At 40.2% G+C, this 17,595-nt stretch overlaps 1 protein-coding gene across 1 annotated transcript; it reads right to left on the minus strand.

The window, feature by feature from the left end:
- Positions 1-303: 303 nt before the first annotated feature.
- On the minus strand, positions 304-16,878 carry LOC308037771 (putative G-protein coupled receptor 141; the record flags this gene model as incomplete). The annotated part of the gene is made up of 2 exons (XM_080339768.1): positions 304-1,251; positions 16,831-16,878. 2 exons carry the CDS (start codon positions 16,876-16,878, stop codon positions 304-306), a joined length of 996 nt encoding a protein of 331 aa, XP_080195894.1.
- Positions 16,879-17,595: the final 717 nt, after the last annotated feature.

A 17,595-nucleotide genomic window follows, 5' to 3' on the forward strand; every position in this document is an offset into this window, starting at 1 on the left:
CTAGTGTCTTTGACTTCACAAACCTTGATGTACAAATAGTAAGACAGGAGAGCCCATGCCCTTCCTCTCTTTCCTCCTCGTGCATCTGCGACTCACTGGAAATCCCAGAGATAATACTCCAGTTATCCAGCTGAGACACTGGAGGTGATCCACCCCATTATTTTGAGGAACAGATGTACAGAGCCCTGTGCAAGTGTGTTGCGCTGTTTCCAGGGCTTGACTTGCTGAGGAGGGGTTTTGCCATGCCTGTCCAGCACCGTGTTCTGCCAGGTCCAGGTCCATGCATGCCACAGAAGATTGATGCTAGCAGCAAGACAACCTGCTACGAAGCATGCCCACCGTTTGCTTGAAGAGACGGCTTCCACTCAGCACAAACGACAGCAGGTCCAGGCAGCTGAGGGCACTCAGACTCAAAAAAACTTCATTGTAGCTTTCTAACTGCTCATGGTCACTCACACGCTGTATGTAGTAGGCCCTGAATAGGTGATAGGGAAGGAAACAAACTATGATGACGCAGATGAAAATCAAGTTTTTCACCTGGGCCCAGAACTCTTGGTGTGACCAGAGGGAGGTGGAAAGTTTTCTCTCCACTTTTACCAGGATGAAAATCTGCAGGCCCAAGAGGGCACAAGTAATGCAGGCGACAACTACAATTATGATGTAGTTCAGGGCTTTCACGCCCTCCTGCTGTAGTTCTTTGTGGAACTTAAAGCATGTTGTATCATTGTATGAGCCTGAGCGTCCATACTCAAAGTAAAAGACTGGCACCACAAAGACCATGACAAAGACCCACACGGCAGCACTTGCTGCAATGGCATGCAGCTTCCTGTAAAACTCCACTTTGTCCTTCCATTGAAAGAAGATGAGCCACCGGATCACCAGCGTGATGACATAGAATAGGAATGTCAGGTGCATGTGGATGTGCACCATTGCACTCACCATTTTGCACAATGGCATCTTGAAGACCCACTTCTTGTTGACATAGTAGTGCAGGCGGAAGGGTACCGTGAATAGGAGGAGGCTGTGCACAACAACCAGGTTAATGATGGCTGTAGTGGTCACGGACAGAGAGTTCATCTTGACCAGCACGAATGACATTGTGATGGACCCGATCCCACCTCCAGCAAAGGCGACAGAGTAGACAGTAATGAGTATGGCAGTCATGGTGCTTGTGTGAGTGAAGGCAGAGGAGGAATCAGTGCTGTTCCTATTCTCTTCAGTCATGTTCCTGAAATCTTCCTTGTACGTATTCTAGAAATGAAAGAATACATAAAGACTAAGATAAGGTAGGAATGAGAGGGCCCACCTGAAAAGCCAGCAGAGCTTTCCACCTGGCTCTTGCTCAAGCGATAATCCTGGAATTTCACAGCTGGCACAACATGTAACCAGTAGTTTTATCCTAACACTCTCCTGGCTAGAGAAAAAGGGCTGAGAAGGTTGGGCAGAGAAACTGCTCTAGTCCTTAAGACATTGCTAGCCATACCCTTAAAAACAAGCATGACCTAGCAACATGTGAGAAGAAGAGATCCTTAGAGAAATGACATAATTGTGGTGGTTTTGAGCTCTCTGTGTTATTAGTTCTCCTCTCTTCTGAGCATCTCATGCTTTTGCAGTGAAGAGACATTATTTGAGTTCTGTAACTCGTTCATCAGTTTGTTTGTTTGGAACATAAATCTGCCCTTCCCAGAGCTAGATAATAACCATATGTTGCTCTATCAAAGCTACAAATTTCGTTTGTGACCGAGGGCTGAGTTTTACACACATTACAGTCAACTCCTCCTTCTCCATGGACAGTTTATCTGACTAAGGGATTAAACACCATGGATACCCAGGCTCCATGGAGATCCTGCTCAGATCCTGCCAGACAAAGTAGCGTGGGCAGTGTTGTCCTTGTGCTCAGGGACATTTCACTTCTAATATGTAGTAACAGGGTGTTACAAAATGGGCTGTTAGAAAATGTTAGGAAAGGGTGTGCTGGGTGGAAGTTAATAGCAAGTTTAATAAGTATGCTATACATTTTAAAAATATTACTGTTTCAAAGAGAGATTATAATTCTTAAAATTCTAAATGTAACTTCTGGTAGGATTTTTAAGCACTACGCGATCATGTGGGAGAGGAAGAGTTCAGGTAAGTGGTTGTTGTGAAGCATGTTTGCAACTATGAAAGTATCAAGAGGATGTCCACACTACAAAAGATGCAGGGAAAATTGAACAGTGCTGGAACCTGTACTGTCCCAGTTATACTGCTACTGTTATCTGAACTATAATTCAAAATTGACTCTGGAATGTCATCCATTTCACCCGTGACTCCCACAACACAAAACGGACTTTTCTTCTGGGTGAGATTTTTCAGTTTTTCTTTTAATACTGCAATATCATTAACTTCACAAAGTAATTTCTCTGTCTCTTTCTAAGAGTGGTGTTTCAACTTATTTTCATTTTTAGGTGGCACATACTGCCAGGAGTTGGGAGGGGAAAAAGTTCTTTAGCAAATCTCGCCTTTGTGGAAAAGAGGAAATACCTATAACAGGTTTTATACACGGGTTTTGCTCACAGTGGGAATATCCATGATGCATCTCAGATATTTTTTGTTGTTTCTTAGCAATACTTCTAAGCATTAACCCTTACAGTAATCAAGATGTGCTTATCCATTGAAAAAAATCAGTTATTCTCTAGCTATCCCAAGGCATCTAAGACTCCAGATATTTTATAGTAATCATAAATATAACTGCCGTATCTCAAGCTGATATGTTGGTTGTTGGCACTTGCTGACCTTTTCTGTTTGAAGCTACTTTTCAGAGTTACATGGACAACTAATTCCAGTGCATTATGAGAAGTAAAATGGGTTGCAACGGAAGAGCTTTTTCTCGAAGGCACTGCTGATTGACACACTGCAGCTCTTGCATCAGAAACCATGCAAGTTCCTTCCAGTTCTGTTCTTGTTTTTGAGATGTTGCTTCACACCCGTGCAAGCCAGAAGGGATTAGCAATAGCTGTTCATCAGTTTCTCAAAGTTGTTAAGCTTTAATTTGAAAAGATGTCTCCAAAAAGTGGCATTATCACACTCTTTTAATTTAAAATGCATGTTTAAAGTTTTAAAAGTGCCACAGCCCTAAAGGCAACAAGCTGGAAGTGCAGGTTGGTGTGAGCAGCCCCAGCAGCAAAGCTGCGCTTGGAAACAAAGGACCTCTCGTAGTCACCCTTTGGAGCCCAGCACTGAAACTTGAACTAAAGGCAGTAAGGAACAGATAAACAGAAGTCAGACAAATGACATTTCCTCAGACATTCCTACTAAGGGGACAGCAAGAGACCTATATCTGTCTGCAAATATACGACCGAGACACTGAAATGCAGGTTTCTGCAGAATTTTGCAGTCATCACTAAATCCCTTCATTTTAAGATTCTGTAGGAAATCTCATTTTCATCAGTCATTATAAAAAAAAAAAAAAGGAAAAAAAAAGAAAAAAAAAGAAAAAAAAAGAAAAAAAAAAGAAAAAAGCTACTGGCAGCTATGATATGAGATTATCAGCTTCCCAATACTACAGGCATCCCACTGACATACCTTGGCATGATGAATGAAGAGTATAGCTTGACACAGAGTATGTTTCAAAGAGAAAAAGCTCCTTTATGATGAAATGAGGTTTCCTATTGTATTGATGTTCACATACCCTTAACCTGCTGGCCTGAAATACAACTAAGAAGTCCTTTGGCCAGAATTTAACAGGAGGCATGGGGAAGGAGAATGAATGAAGGTCTTACAAGAGACTAATTATATGGCATAAGGCTACATATTGAACCTCACTGGAAATATGAGCTATAGAAGTCCAGAAGAGCCAGAAAATATCTTACAGCAGTGGAGGAACAAGAAAAGAGACCACTGAGAGTGGTATCAACCTGTCCAAGAAGCGGTCTTACCCCACGCTGCTGAGCACCTTGCCAATGTCAGCTGGTGTAAGCTTTTGCCGGCTATAACAGCATTGCTTCTGAACTTAATCCGGTTTGTTTAAAAGTAGCTTTTTAAGCTATCTTATCATTACCCAGAATTTCACAGAGTGTCTGTATCCTTGTCACAGAGTTAGAGTTCAGTCTCGACCCTTCTTGACTCCTCCCAACACACCCTTCTGGCCCCAAAATCATCTGAAGTACCAAGTATTGTCCTTTGGGACAATACTTTGCAGCTTTGTCTCACCCAGACAGCTCCACTTCATGCCCACCGATATTAGCTCTTGACATCTGTAAGAACAGAAGGAATGCAGAGAGGACTCACCCCATTGCACATCCAAAGGCAGAGAGTTTCTCCTCAAGGAGGTGTTATTGTTTCTGTGTGTTCTTACCCCCTCTAGCTACTGCCAGCTCAGTGATATTGCTCAAGTTTTGGAGCAAGTCTTCCTCTGTGTTAAGCCTCTCATCATTTGGCTAAACTTCTGGCTGACATGTGCTTTGAACAGGCATGAGGCAATGATGGTCAGCCACTTCGTTTGAATGCCATAGAAGTTAGAGACATCTGCTGCTGCCAAGGGCTTGGGGACAATTGCCAAATAAATGTGTTTTAGTTTGACAAAGGAGGTAGATTGCCAAGAGGCCAGATGCTCATTTCAGAAATATTATCAGTGAAAATATTATTGTGCATTCAAGATTCATAAGTTACCAGTGTGGATAAGGCCATTACAATCATTTTCTGTGACTGCTTGTGCAGCACAATGCACAGGACTTCCCTGGACTGCTTTTTTTCAGGCCAGACATGTCATTTATGAATATGATTCAGTGTCTGTCAAAATTTTCCCAGGAAAAGAATATTCATTCCAAACTTCAGGAACTTGTTTCTCTTTTATCCCACTGACAATGATCTTACTGGTTAAAAAAAAAAAAAAAAGAAAGAAAAAAGCAAAAAAAAGCAAAAAAAAGCTGAACCATATTTCTAGACAGGATTTGTACAACCTCAACTTCCAGGCATGGTATAAGTTTCTGGTTTTGCCTTCAGATTTAAAAACCCTTTGTCAAATTTTGGCTTTCCCTATAGATACCTGGAGAGAAGGTGAGATAAGAGACAGAAGATAATTACTTCCTCTTCATCCCAGTCATACATGTGGCTCCTCACTGAACTGCCTCTATCAGCACTGTGCTCCTTTTGGTTCTTACATTAAAAACTTTGTATTTGGTAGTGGTAAAATGTATGTTGCTAGTTTGCACCTGATTTAGCAATCCAGATCAGCTTGTCACAGGCTTGTTTCCTTCATTGCTTACTATTTTCCCAACCAGGTTCATCAGCAGTTACCATTATGTTACATGAACATTATATCAACTTATTTAAAAAAAAACACAGAAAACTAATTTGTCAAAAATTATGACACTTCTACAGTCTCTGCCAAACAGTAAGCTCTACTCTCTGTGTAATAAGTGTTTGCAAAATTTATCCCCCCCATACGTCTGCTGAAGGACTGGCAGGTTTCACACAGATTTTCATGTGTTCCAGCAGTTGGGTTCAGCAGAAGAAATGTGTGCAACCTGCATACACCCAACTGAGAAGTTTTATTTTCATTTGGAAGTGGAAAAAAAGTTTAATTAAAATTAAAAATTTCTATTTTTGACAGACTTAATGTCATGGTTTAACTGTAGCCAGCAATTAAGCACCACGTAGCCACTCACTCACTCCCCGCCCTCCTGCTTCAGTGGGGTGGGAGAGATAATCAGAAGAGTGAGAAAACCCTTGGGTTGAGATAAAGAAAGTTTAACAGGTAAACCCCAAAGCTACACACACAAGAAAAGCAAAACAAGGGATTCATTCGCTACTTCCCATGGGCAAACAGGTGCTCAGCCTCCCCCAGGAAAGCTGGGCTCTGTCACACGTCACCATTACTTGGGAAGACAGATGCCATCACCCCAAACATCACCCCCTTCCTTCTTTTTCCCCCAAAATATATACTGAGCGTGACATCATATGGTATGGGATATCCCTTTGGCCAGTTTGGGTCAGTCAACCCAGCTGTGTCCCCTTCCAGCTTCTTGTGTGCCTGCAACCTTCTTGCTGAAAAGTCCTTGACTTGATATAAACACTGCTTGGCAGCAGCCAAAACATCAGTGTATTATCAATATTCTTCTCATACTAAATCAAAACCACAGCACCACACCAGCTACTAGGAAGAATATTAACTCTATCTCAGCCAAAATCAGACACTTTTAATAAAAAGGAAAAATGAGTGTTTGTCAGAACTGACAGTTCTACACTGAACTAGACTAGGTTGGAGGCAGTGGAAAATACAAATATTATTTAACAGAAGTCTGTTTAAAATGTGCCATTGTTTCACAAATACCCTCATTCAGTCTCAGAGATGCTTTATGTTGAGAACATTGTAATAGCTTTTCTATTTGCCCTAATTTCATGCTGTGTTATGGTAATTTAGGTTATGCCACTAGAATAATTGCAGAATTCTCTTCATTTCAAAATAACCACACTCACCTGAAATTTGAAGTATAAATATCTGCTCAAAGGAAAACATTGCAAATTAAAAATATGAAATATCATGTCTGTGTCTACATTTAGATATTGACTTCTTTTCAAAAAACTTGTAGTGATTCCTCTAACTCATTCACTAGATCATTGACTCATGTCTTGCATGTTGTGTCATGATTATACTGATACTTTTCAGTTTAAATCCAGTCTATAGAAGAACAAATAGGATGGAAAAACATGTTGAGTTAGTCTTCTTTTGTTTGTATCTTATCAAAGAGAAGAAACTTACCTCTCTAGTCTTTACAGAGGTTGGATGATACCAAACACCCACACACAAAGATGGATGAAAACAAAGTGAATTGCCTCTCAGGTTTAGGAGGCAGTGCAGAACTACAGAATAACAATATGAAAGAGGATGAAGCAATGTTTTCCTGTGCTAGGAAGTTACAAATAATGACAACGAAAACAGTCCTGCAGAAAAGCTTTAAAATCTGATAAAATAAAACAACTAGACAATTGGATACTTTTTTTCCCCCTAAAGCTTAAAATATTGTTTTAAAAGCATTGCAAACTGTTCAAGAGGATGGGACCAGACTGTTTTCAGTGGTGCCCAATGATAGGATGGGAGGCAACGGGCACAGGCTGAAGTACAGGAGGCTCCATCTAAACATGAGGAGAAACTTTTTTACTTGGAGGGTGCCAGAGCATTGGAACAGGCTGCCCAGAGAGGTTGTGGAGTCTCCTTCTCTGGAGACATTCAAAACCTGCCCAGACACATTCCTGTGTGATCTGCACTGGGTAAACCTGCTTTAGCAGGTGGGTTGGACCAGATGATCTCCGGAGATCTCTTCCAACCCCAACCCTTCTGTGATTCTGCGATTAATTCTGTGTATACTTACAGGTTATCTCCACTCTGCAAGTATTGTTTACATGCCTCTTCATTTCATGTAAGTTCTAAGAACAAAAAGCAAACCACCCAATATTTTAATGAGTCATTGCCTTACTTCCTTCTTTGAGCTTACAAAGAAGCAACAACCATGAGCCTTAGCTATGTGATGGCAGGGTTGCCCATAAGCACACAACCTCAGGAAGATTTTTAGTTGCATTCCCAGTGAGGAGTTCATGGGGAGAAGAAATACCCCCTCGGCTGGTATGTTACTATCCTCCACCAGTTATCTGATGTCCTGTCAGAACACCTTGTGTGTGAATGTAACACAGGATCCCCTAATTAGCGGCTATTTCTTAGCCAATAGGAGGTCTTCAAAGCCTCGCACTTCTGAAGTTACATTCTGGTACTGCCTAAAATGACCAAGTAAGAGACGAGCAAAATATGTTTTTTTGTAATGGACTAAGTATGGGTTTGGATATGGTTGTACAGTATAGACATCAAAGTGTAAGGGATGAAATGAAGCTCACCCTAAAGCCCAGCACCATGTCTCAGCCCTGTTTTCTGCCAGGACAGTAGCTCAGCATCTGGATCTTGGGATTTTGAGCTACTGCTATACCTGTACAACGTCAGCAAAATGAAACTGGGAGATTTTATCAAAAAAAGTTAGCCATGTCAGCGATGGATCTATGTGGTGTGTGTAGTAAAAGATGTCTTACTGCAGGACTGTGTCTCTGTGAGGAAACTGCAAGGTTGGTTTTGCCCTCCTGCAGCCTTAATTAATTTCTGTCAGAACACACAGTTATGCTTCAGTATAATAGCTTTGAAAGCAAGGATGCAAACATTCAACATTTACATAGAATCTTATGTAAGAACATTTTAACTGACTACATCCTGTTGCTTCATGTTTGGCTAAAAACACACAAGGGATGAGCTGTTCTGTGGTACCCTACAACAGACTGATCCTCTTTTCGCATTTTGCAATTTTAACAGTTGTTAACACCCAAAGAGTTGTTCAGATAATATTAAAAAGTGATCATCATAATAATTCTTACCTCTTACCTAGTACTTTTCTGCAGTTGATTTCAAAGGTCTGTTAAAAGACACACATATCATTCTCCCCATGCTACAGCTAAAAAGCTGAAACCTCTGTGGCAAAGCCACATAAAAAGCTAAGATATCCTTAAATCAAGTCCTGTACCTTCTCAGGTTAGTCACATTGTCTTGGTTTCTTGTAGGTCTTGTTCTAGAATCAATACATCCCAATTAATAGTGGGAAGAAAGCCAAGATATCTTAAAGACCTACAGGTAGTATGTGTGGGTTTGTTTGTTTTAATTACATGATATTTTTGGTATATATAATAAGTTAATACATACATATGTTAATATGTATAATTTTGATATATATTGTTCATACAAATAATAATTTATATAGCATATACGTTATATAATATGGTTGACAAAGAACAATGTTGTTTTCCCAAGCAGTCATCACAAGTGGAGATTGCCAGGTTGACTTCTTTTCATATGTTTGCATTCTGCAAATCTTCAATCCTTGCACTGACCCAGGAAGAAAACAAATACTGAAATGCCAGATTATGATCTGGGACAGGCATTATCATTGTCTTTCTTTGTCTCTAAGCTGTAGTTAGTGCCAAGCTCTAGATAAGTATAGAAAGCTTAATACACGATTGTAATTCATTTTCCCTGCTAAACTGATTCAATTTTGCCCAAGGTTTGCCTAATCTCTGAGGTATGTTTATCTCATTGTGGTTCAAAGAATAGATTCCAGACTAGTACGTTCAGATTTTCACCGGTAATGTACTGAACTGGTGGCAGAATGTGATTGTTTCAGAATATCACACATCAGTTGAATTTAAACACAGGTGCTAGAAATACACCTATTTTGTAAGTTTTGAGTAATTGTTCTAAGTTTTGAGTAATTGTTGAAACTTGCATTATAGCAAGTTTCATGAACAAAGTCTATTTAATAATAGTTGAGAGTCTGACCCAGATTTCAAGCACTACTTGTCCTGAGATCAGAGTAACATCAAAGCTCCTTTACTCTGGATTCCATGAAAGGTCCTTGAGAAATGAGAACCGTATCCTTTATGGTCTGGCGTAATACATGCTGTCAGTGATTTTTCAGATTTTCTCAAGTTGGAGATGTACACAGAATAACCATGGCAAACCAGATATTTTGTTTTTCTACATTTATTGTGCCAGGACCCAAGGATTTGGAGTGCTCATTCAAAAGTGGACCATACAGGGTGGTAGGAAGCATGCAGGTATGGTGGTTGGGTCTTCTAGAAAACTACTCCTTCACTTATGTAGGTGGCAGAAAGCAAAAAAATAAGATCCACCTAAACATCTTAAATTCACTGTGAGTAAGCTGACTCTTTTAGTTAGTTGAGGGTAAAGCTGGAGCAACATTCCTGAATACACCTCGCTGATGTTGATAGCAGAGAATCAGGCCCCAAGAGGAGTCCCTAAACCTGCACTTGCTAAGACTGAGTTTCGAAATATTGCCCAAAGTGTTAGGGACAGTTTCCTGAACTGATCAGACTTCCGCCAGACAGAAAACTCTATCAGAAGTAGCAAAATATTCCATAATTATAGAACTTTATTTTAAACTGGAAGAGTTAGACCCTGCTCCACATTACATTCATTAAAGTATCAGGACCTGAATTATCAAAAAACTACTTCAATAATGGTTCTAGCCTTCTTTGTTCCCTGTATATATTCAGATCCATCATGCCAAATTAATTTATTTTAATAAATGTAAAAGCATTATCCCATAGTTGTGTATTAGTCTTGCAGTAAACCATGAGCCTGATGCTCCTCTAGTGTATCATTTTAATAGTCTCTAGTTCCAGTTTCACTAATGACACCTCTGATTGGCTCTGGTGGGACAGCAGATCAAGGCTCATGTTTGTCAATTTTCGATTTGAGCCTGAATATAAAGCAGCCAGTCGCAACTATGGCACAAAGATGGGTTCCTCTGAAACCATCCTCCAAAATTCTGCAGTAGAGATATCAGGGAGCTGATCAGATTAAACAAGATTCAGTTTCTTGACAATGGATCTGATATAATCTTCCCTTTCTTAAACTGGGGAAAATCCTATATTGCCATGCATGTTTGACTGTGAAAGAGCTGGTTTTCGTAGATGTACCTGTGGACTGACCAACACCAAAGGTTAGTCACCTGTTCCTTAGGCCTTTTCTTAAGATGGGTCACAGCAGTGTTCCCAAGTGCAGTGTCTGCTTCCCATGTAAAAGGATGAGATACAGGGACAGTGTCATCTGCCACAGTGTGTGCTCCTTATGCAAAACCCAGATCTGCTCAGAGTCCCTCCCAGTGCCAACTGCAGACCTGGTCCTAGTATGTAAGACTGGCTGGATCAATTATTAATCTGTAATTGTGAGAGGTTAATTGCAATTTTTCAGTAAGTCAAAGATCAGCTGCTAATATGAATAGATGAAAGGTAAAATGTAGTTAGAGTAACTTTTAGCTGCTACCAACAAAATTATATTTTTTACTTATATTTCTAATGTGCCTTACTATTTCAAGCACCTGAAAGATATTAATTATCTACAAAAAGAAAAATGTTCGGTATTAATAACAGCCAAAAGCATTTTGGAGATAACAGGTTTATTAAAATGTCTCTATCTGGGTTCTGAAGCAGTTATGATTTGTGGCTGTCACCCAGGCAGCACAAGACATCCTATCAGTGAGAAATACTGCCTGTGACACATCTGAAAGAACATTTTGGAAAAGTATAGGGAGGAAAATGTATTTTTACATGGAGAAGTACTGCAAACAAAACAAAATCTAAATCCACATCAAAATCTGCTGTGCTTCTTTAATATTCTGTGTGGGAGGAATCATAAATCTAGGAAACAACTGTTCTAACACTAATAATTTGCCCAACTTCCCCATACGACATCTTTTTTCTACTGGCACTCTGTTTTGGCCTCAGTATTTGTCACTGAGGACAGGAGGGACAATCAGCACCACATATAGAAGATATCTCTGCAGGTTTCAGTCTAAACAGACCTTTTGGAGAAGGTGTCTTATACTTATTTTTAACAACTGCACATTTCCAGCAGCCTGTCACGAACTTTAATATTATCTTATTCTGTAGGATTTTACTAGTTCACGTCTCTTTCATGCCAGTATGTTTTTCAGGAGATATGCCTTTCATCAGGAATCCAGCATAGCTATTCACTCGTTATTGGAGCTTGCTCTCACTGGGATTAAAAAAAATGTAGGGGGGAGCTGATTGACAAGGAGATACATTACTCCTGCCATAAGGATGACATTAAACTGCAGAGAATGAAGTAATATGTGGTGTACCATGCTGATCCTATATGTATATATGCCTTTCTGAGAGGAAAAAACCCTTCCTTCCACCTGAAAAGACAGTGTTCATCCTAAAATTTGTTTGAACTCTGTACTAGCCTCTTACTAATTGCCTGCTGAGGCAGGCAGCATGTTGTGAGGAACAATGTATTTAAAAAAAAAAAAAAGACAGCACAAGGCTATTGCTACTCATCCTCAAAATGTTTGCTGCAATTGCTAATACTGTTTTGTACTCAGATTGTTTATTTCATCAGATTTCTGACTGCAGAGCTAATACAAATGCTATGATCATGTGAGTGGAAAATATCATTTTACTAATGATGACTTTCATGCCGAATATAGACATACAGATATTTATGAAATTTAATATGCTAAAATGTGTTGCCTATGTTGGCAGAGGAACAAATCTCCCTGCATTAGTTAGTCTAAGTGTGTCTGCCTAGGAGCAGTACAGAAAACAAAACTTAGTACCAGTGCTGCTAGATTGATACTGAAGATGCTTTCCTGTCTTGGCAAAAGCACAATGAAATACATGACTTTGCTACCACATTTGGGTTAGAAAGGATTTCAGGGTTCCTCCTACCTCTTTCAGAAATGAGAAATCTTCTGCAAAGGAATTGTTCCACACTGCATTCATAAAATACATTGATTTGTAAAAGCCTTTCCTGATAAGCAAGCTAAAGACTGCATAATGGAATGAGGCACTGTATCCATGAGGGTGCTCTATTATATCAAATTGTTTGCACTGAAATGGTTTATTTTGCTGTTAAATCTAGAGGTTTCTGTTCTGAGCTAGCAATAAGGATTTGTGTTAAATTAAGGTCTTCACTGCATTTGCCAATGTGTGAAGCTAATTGTGTTAGGAATAAACCCATTACTGATGCATTTTTTAAGATGCATTTTTAAGCTCATTACTGATGCATTTTTTAAGACTTTTGGCTATCTGACATTCAGCTGAAATGCTTAAGACATAGCTAGAGAATCCATCCAGGAGCAGCTACAGAAACAACGAGGGTAAGGGCTGCTGTTGTGGGCTGTGTGAAGACCACCCACACCTGCCCTCTGTCCCACCATCCTCCTAACTTGCGTTCCCTAAGCCTCTCTCTCCATTTTGGTCACACAGCTCTCCCCATAAAAAGGTGAGCTATGCTGGTTGAGGCCAGGTCTGGTAGTCCTTGCCCAAATCTGCATATTTGGTCTTGGACTGCCCTCTGCTGTGGTGTGGCACAGAGCACCATGCCACTGGATCTCTGTTCTTGGTTGGTCTTTAAACCTCTCTGTAAAAAATATAATAGAAAACAAAAACTATCAATTAGCTTCCCTGCCTAGCTTCCTTCATTTCATTCAGGTTATTTGGTGTTCTGTACAACTTTCTGATCACTGGAAAGTAAAAGTGCCAAGTATTTTCCATCATTATTCATTACAATTCTTACTAGTTCTTTTTAGCTGAAGACAAACTGACAGAATATTCCTTTATGTTATTATGAGCCCTACAAGACAGATGTAAAAAAACCCAAAATCCAGCTGGAGTCAGTGGAGTTTGGTGGAGAAAAGACCAAAATAGCACCAACGTAAGTTGATACAACAGTACATGGTGTAGGAGATACCTTGTGCAGAGATGCGCTCTGATCCCAAAGTAAAATAGCTGCTGTAGGGCAGTGACATGCCCTTCAGCTTCTCCACAGGATTTGTCGACACTGGCCGTAGCAACATGCCTCTTTAGCCCCATTGTTTCTGGTTCTTAAGTTAGCAAATTAAGAACTAATTCAAAACACCTTCATAGAACAGACATTCCCAAGATAGTTTTCCTGCTGATACCAGTGGTGTTAAGAATTTGGGGAGATAAAGAAAATAAAACACACAGTTAATGTGCTCAGTTGTACTACCAAACTGGAAATGAGAAGCATCAACCCACCAAGAAGAGATTCCTGTTGCAAGCTCTGTACCATCAAATCAGGATCATCACTGAAAGTGATCCAATGATTTCTACAGCCCTCATGGTGAGAGAGCACACCATTCACTGCTCTATATCATTAGCACAATGAAAAGTACAGTTAAAGCGATGCCTATCGAGTATCCACTCCAGATTTTCCCTTATGCCACTTGCTTTGGCTAAAACTCTTTTCTCCTTAATTTAACTTAAGAAAGATTTCACTCTGTTCACTGAGCTGACAATAAAATAATGAATTCTGTACCAAAAGCTATCTCCACTTAATATTCAGATTCAGTTTCTCCTAGACAAGTTACTGGCCATCTAAGCTCATCCTGTTTCCACACTTAAAATTATCCTTACTTGAACTTAATTTCAGCTGTGTACCTGAGATCTCTTCTAGGTTAGGAAGAAGTTGATTAATCTGGTGAGAGGTTCCAGCACTATATTCAATTATGCCTTTTCTTTTTTTTAAAGTATTTTCCCCCTGAATTTTTTCATTTCAGATTCAGAAAGAGCCTGAACATGTTATTTTAGGGGTAAAAGGGTAGAATGAATGCAGTTTTTCTGTACGGCATTGGCAAAAGAAGATATGCATGTTACCATGTGAGCCTGAGGTACGGGTGCAATTCAGAATGCAATACTATGAAGAAATATCTAAGCTAGCTTTACATAGGTGGTTGGTGATAAATCTGTGTTGGTGTGACACTTTGCCTAGACAAATTTATCCCGGTTTTCCAGGATTAAAGGCTATAGTATTTTCAGCGTTTCAGTTAGCTCCTCCAGAGCTAGTTTCGGTACCTCCGCATGACACTGCAGAAAGCCATGTACACAGCCCAGTTTGTGGCTCCTGAGTCATAAAAACATCCAGGTTAGCAGGGACTTGCAGAGATGTTACAATCCAACCTCCTCTTGAAAGCAGGGCCTTAGCCTGGGTTGTCCAGGGTTCCATCAAACTGAGTCTTGAATATTTCCAGCAAGGGAGATTCTGTAACTCCAAATTTTGCAGTGTCTATCTTGAACTGGGGAGACCAAATCTGGACAAGAGAGTCCTCTGCCTCAACACCAACTTCCCATAGAAGATGAGGAACCCATTTCTTTACTTCAACATCTTCTACAGCCCTAGTCTTGTTTTTCAAAGCAGCTACTCCCAGTTTCAGAATAAAGATTATGATGAGTAACTGCACTTCCCAGAGACTCTTTAAGATAAGGACTCTTTAAGATAAGGACTCTTAAAGCTAAGTCCTTGAGATGTTCCCTCTCTGGGATGGCTCTGGGGCTGAGAACCATGAGCTAATAACCACAACAAAGCTGCAAATGTGGTGCAATCTCTCTGCCCAAGCTGTTGCCTCTCTTACTTCTTACAGAAATTCATAATAGCATATTTATTAAAAACAAACAAACAAACAAAAACAGCTTACCAAAATAAAATATTTGTTGCAAAAGTTTCTGCATTTGAGTAAGGAGAAGATGTCATAAGAAACAATTGGGAGTAGCTGGTTAGTATAGTCACTTTATTCAATCTAGATTTGAAAGGTGCTCAGATACTTTGTGAAGATCAGCTAGATGTTATGACAATGCCATCATTACGTGAACTTGTACCTAATAGTAACAGAATTCCAACTATTTTATCCAGCTGTTGTTAGCTTTTTCACTTATAAAATGGTGATCCGAATCTTCTCAGACTCTAGTTGCTTCTGGCAATGTACTTGAAAGGCTGGTTCCTCTACATACCAAAATGAAGCACAATCCTATAGCATATAATCATGCAACAATGGGAAGCAAAATTGACATCACATATCCTACTTTTGAATAATATGTGACTTTTGCAGAAATTCTCTTAGAAAGATAAGTTGGTGATTCAAACACCATTTGATCTGAATAAGGAGCAAGTACCCCTTTCTTGGGGTCAAACATAAACAGCATACTCAAAGGAGCAATGTCTTTCCATGGGGGCTAAGAATACCAAAAGGGTTTAAGCTCTCACATAGTGAGATGCTCCTGAACAGCAGCAAGTGTATGGACAGCTATTGTGGAGCATCTGGTGCCCTTCAAACATGCAGCCTAGTTTTTCCTGCTGTAAGTTGTTTGTGTGCTTCAACTGACAATGCTGTCACAAAGGTGAAAACTGTAGTGGTGCAGCTCAAAGTGGAAGGTGAAAAAGCAACTCTGTTATTTTCTGTCTTCTCAGCAGGAGGGGCATGGAGTTGTGTGTTCACAACAGCAGGACAAAAAAGCTGCCACTGCTGCTACAGAGGTAAAAATGACACACCTGATACATGATCACCCAGCAAAGCTACAGCATCCGAACAGAACACCACTGTGTAGTTACCCCAATATTATACACGTACACCAGTCTGCATTTGGTGACATGGGTCATTTTTGCTGGTGTACCTTCTGATCACTTTTCTCTGTCCGTCAGCCACAACTCTATTTTGTCTGATTTAACTGTATTACTCAGTTCATGGTGATCACTGAAAAAGACACTCAGCTGCTCTTCCTGGCTAATGAAGAGAAGTCCTGCAGCATCAATAAAATAGAAAAACCTGTCAGCCAGGACTCCTTTGTTGCCTTCCTAATGGCCTCCTGTACATGCTGAGCAACAGGAGAACAAAGACATAAAATTCAGTATCAGAGCAGATAACCGGTGGCTAAGCCAGCTGTCCAAAGCTCCTCAAGAAATGGACACTAAACCACTCACCAGCCATCCTTGATGAGCTGTACAAGTGTCTGAGAGCATCAGGGAAGGTGTCCAAAAGCACTGAAGGCAGAGCTGGAAACCCTCTGACCATCAGGGGACCTGTGGTCCTCAGCATCTGAGGTGACTTTGAAAAATTTACTCTTCATTAAAGTGTATCAAAGCCTATGAGAAAGGTAGTAGAAGCACTATGGAAATTTTTTTCTTATTCTTTATTTAAAGATTGTCAAAACCAATAACACTATTCTTGTCTTTCTGGTTTACATTTCCTTTTGATAAATTAACTTTCAGAAAGGATTATGAAAGTGCATGTAGTATTGTAAAAGGAACCCAGGTGCCCTTCCTGCAATGCTGAGTCCCAAAATACAGTTTCAACTATCTTCTACTTGCTTCCACAAATTTCACAAAATCTGACATTCAAAACTGCTGCAGTGGACTAAAAACCCAAAGCACTTTTAACTTCCATCCTATAACATTTCCTCCCAGATTTGCCTTAACCTTACCTCCCACCAGGGACCGTTAAGCTCCATCCAGATCTGCAGCCTTCTCATTTGAGTTTAATATTTCCCTCTTCATCTCCAAGGTGGGGGTAAAATGCGCCCTTCTGCACATCTGCGTCCAGTACCTCTGCTGAGTACCTGTGCAGCACTTACCCGCAGACTCTCCAGTGGCGTCGCAGGAGTCTCCTCGCTCAGTACAACTCCTCGACTTTGCAGAGAAGAGCTGCTGAGGAACTGCAACCCAGCTCTGTCTGCTTCCTGAAATGTCACCTATTGCCCAGAAACCACAAACAGCTGACAAAATCATGGACTAATCATTATCATCTCACGTATCGAGTTTGTCGATGTTGAGGTGTTTGGGGGTTTTATTTATTCTTGTTCTGTTCAATATATATTAAGAATTTCCAGTTACTGCAAAATGTATCTGCTTGTAAGCAACTACAGGTGCAAGAAAGAAAGAGGACTAAACGGACTGAAAGTGAAAAGGCACAGGTGGGAGTATGCAATTACAGTCACGTATGTGGATATATAGATACAGGTATTTCTCTCCTGTGGTACAACGGCCACTAAGCCTCTCAGTGGCATTTTCTCAGTTGCTCTGGTAACACCTGAGAGGTGAATATACTGATCCAACAGCCACTGCAGGCTCTTTTCTCATGATGCAGTGATGAAACATATGTAGCAATCCTGAAGCAGGGAGCCTGAAAGGCTGAATACTTTCTGGCACCCCTGAAATGCTTCTATTTCGTTATCAAACAGTGGAGTCTT

The sequence above is a fragment of the Nesoenas mayeri genome (genome assembly GCF_963082525.1).
Source record: "Nesoenas mayeri genome assembly, chromosome: 2".
Lineage (NCBI taxonomy): Eukaryota > Metazoa > Chordata > Aves > Columbiformes > Columbidae > Nesoenas > Nesoenas mayeri.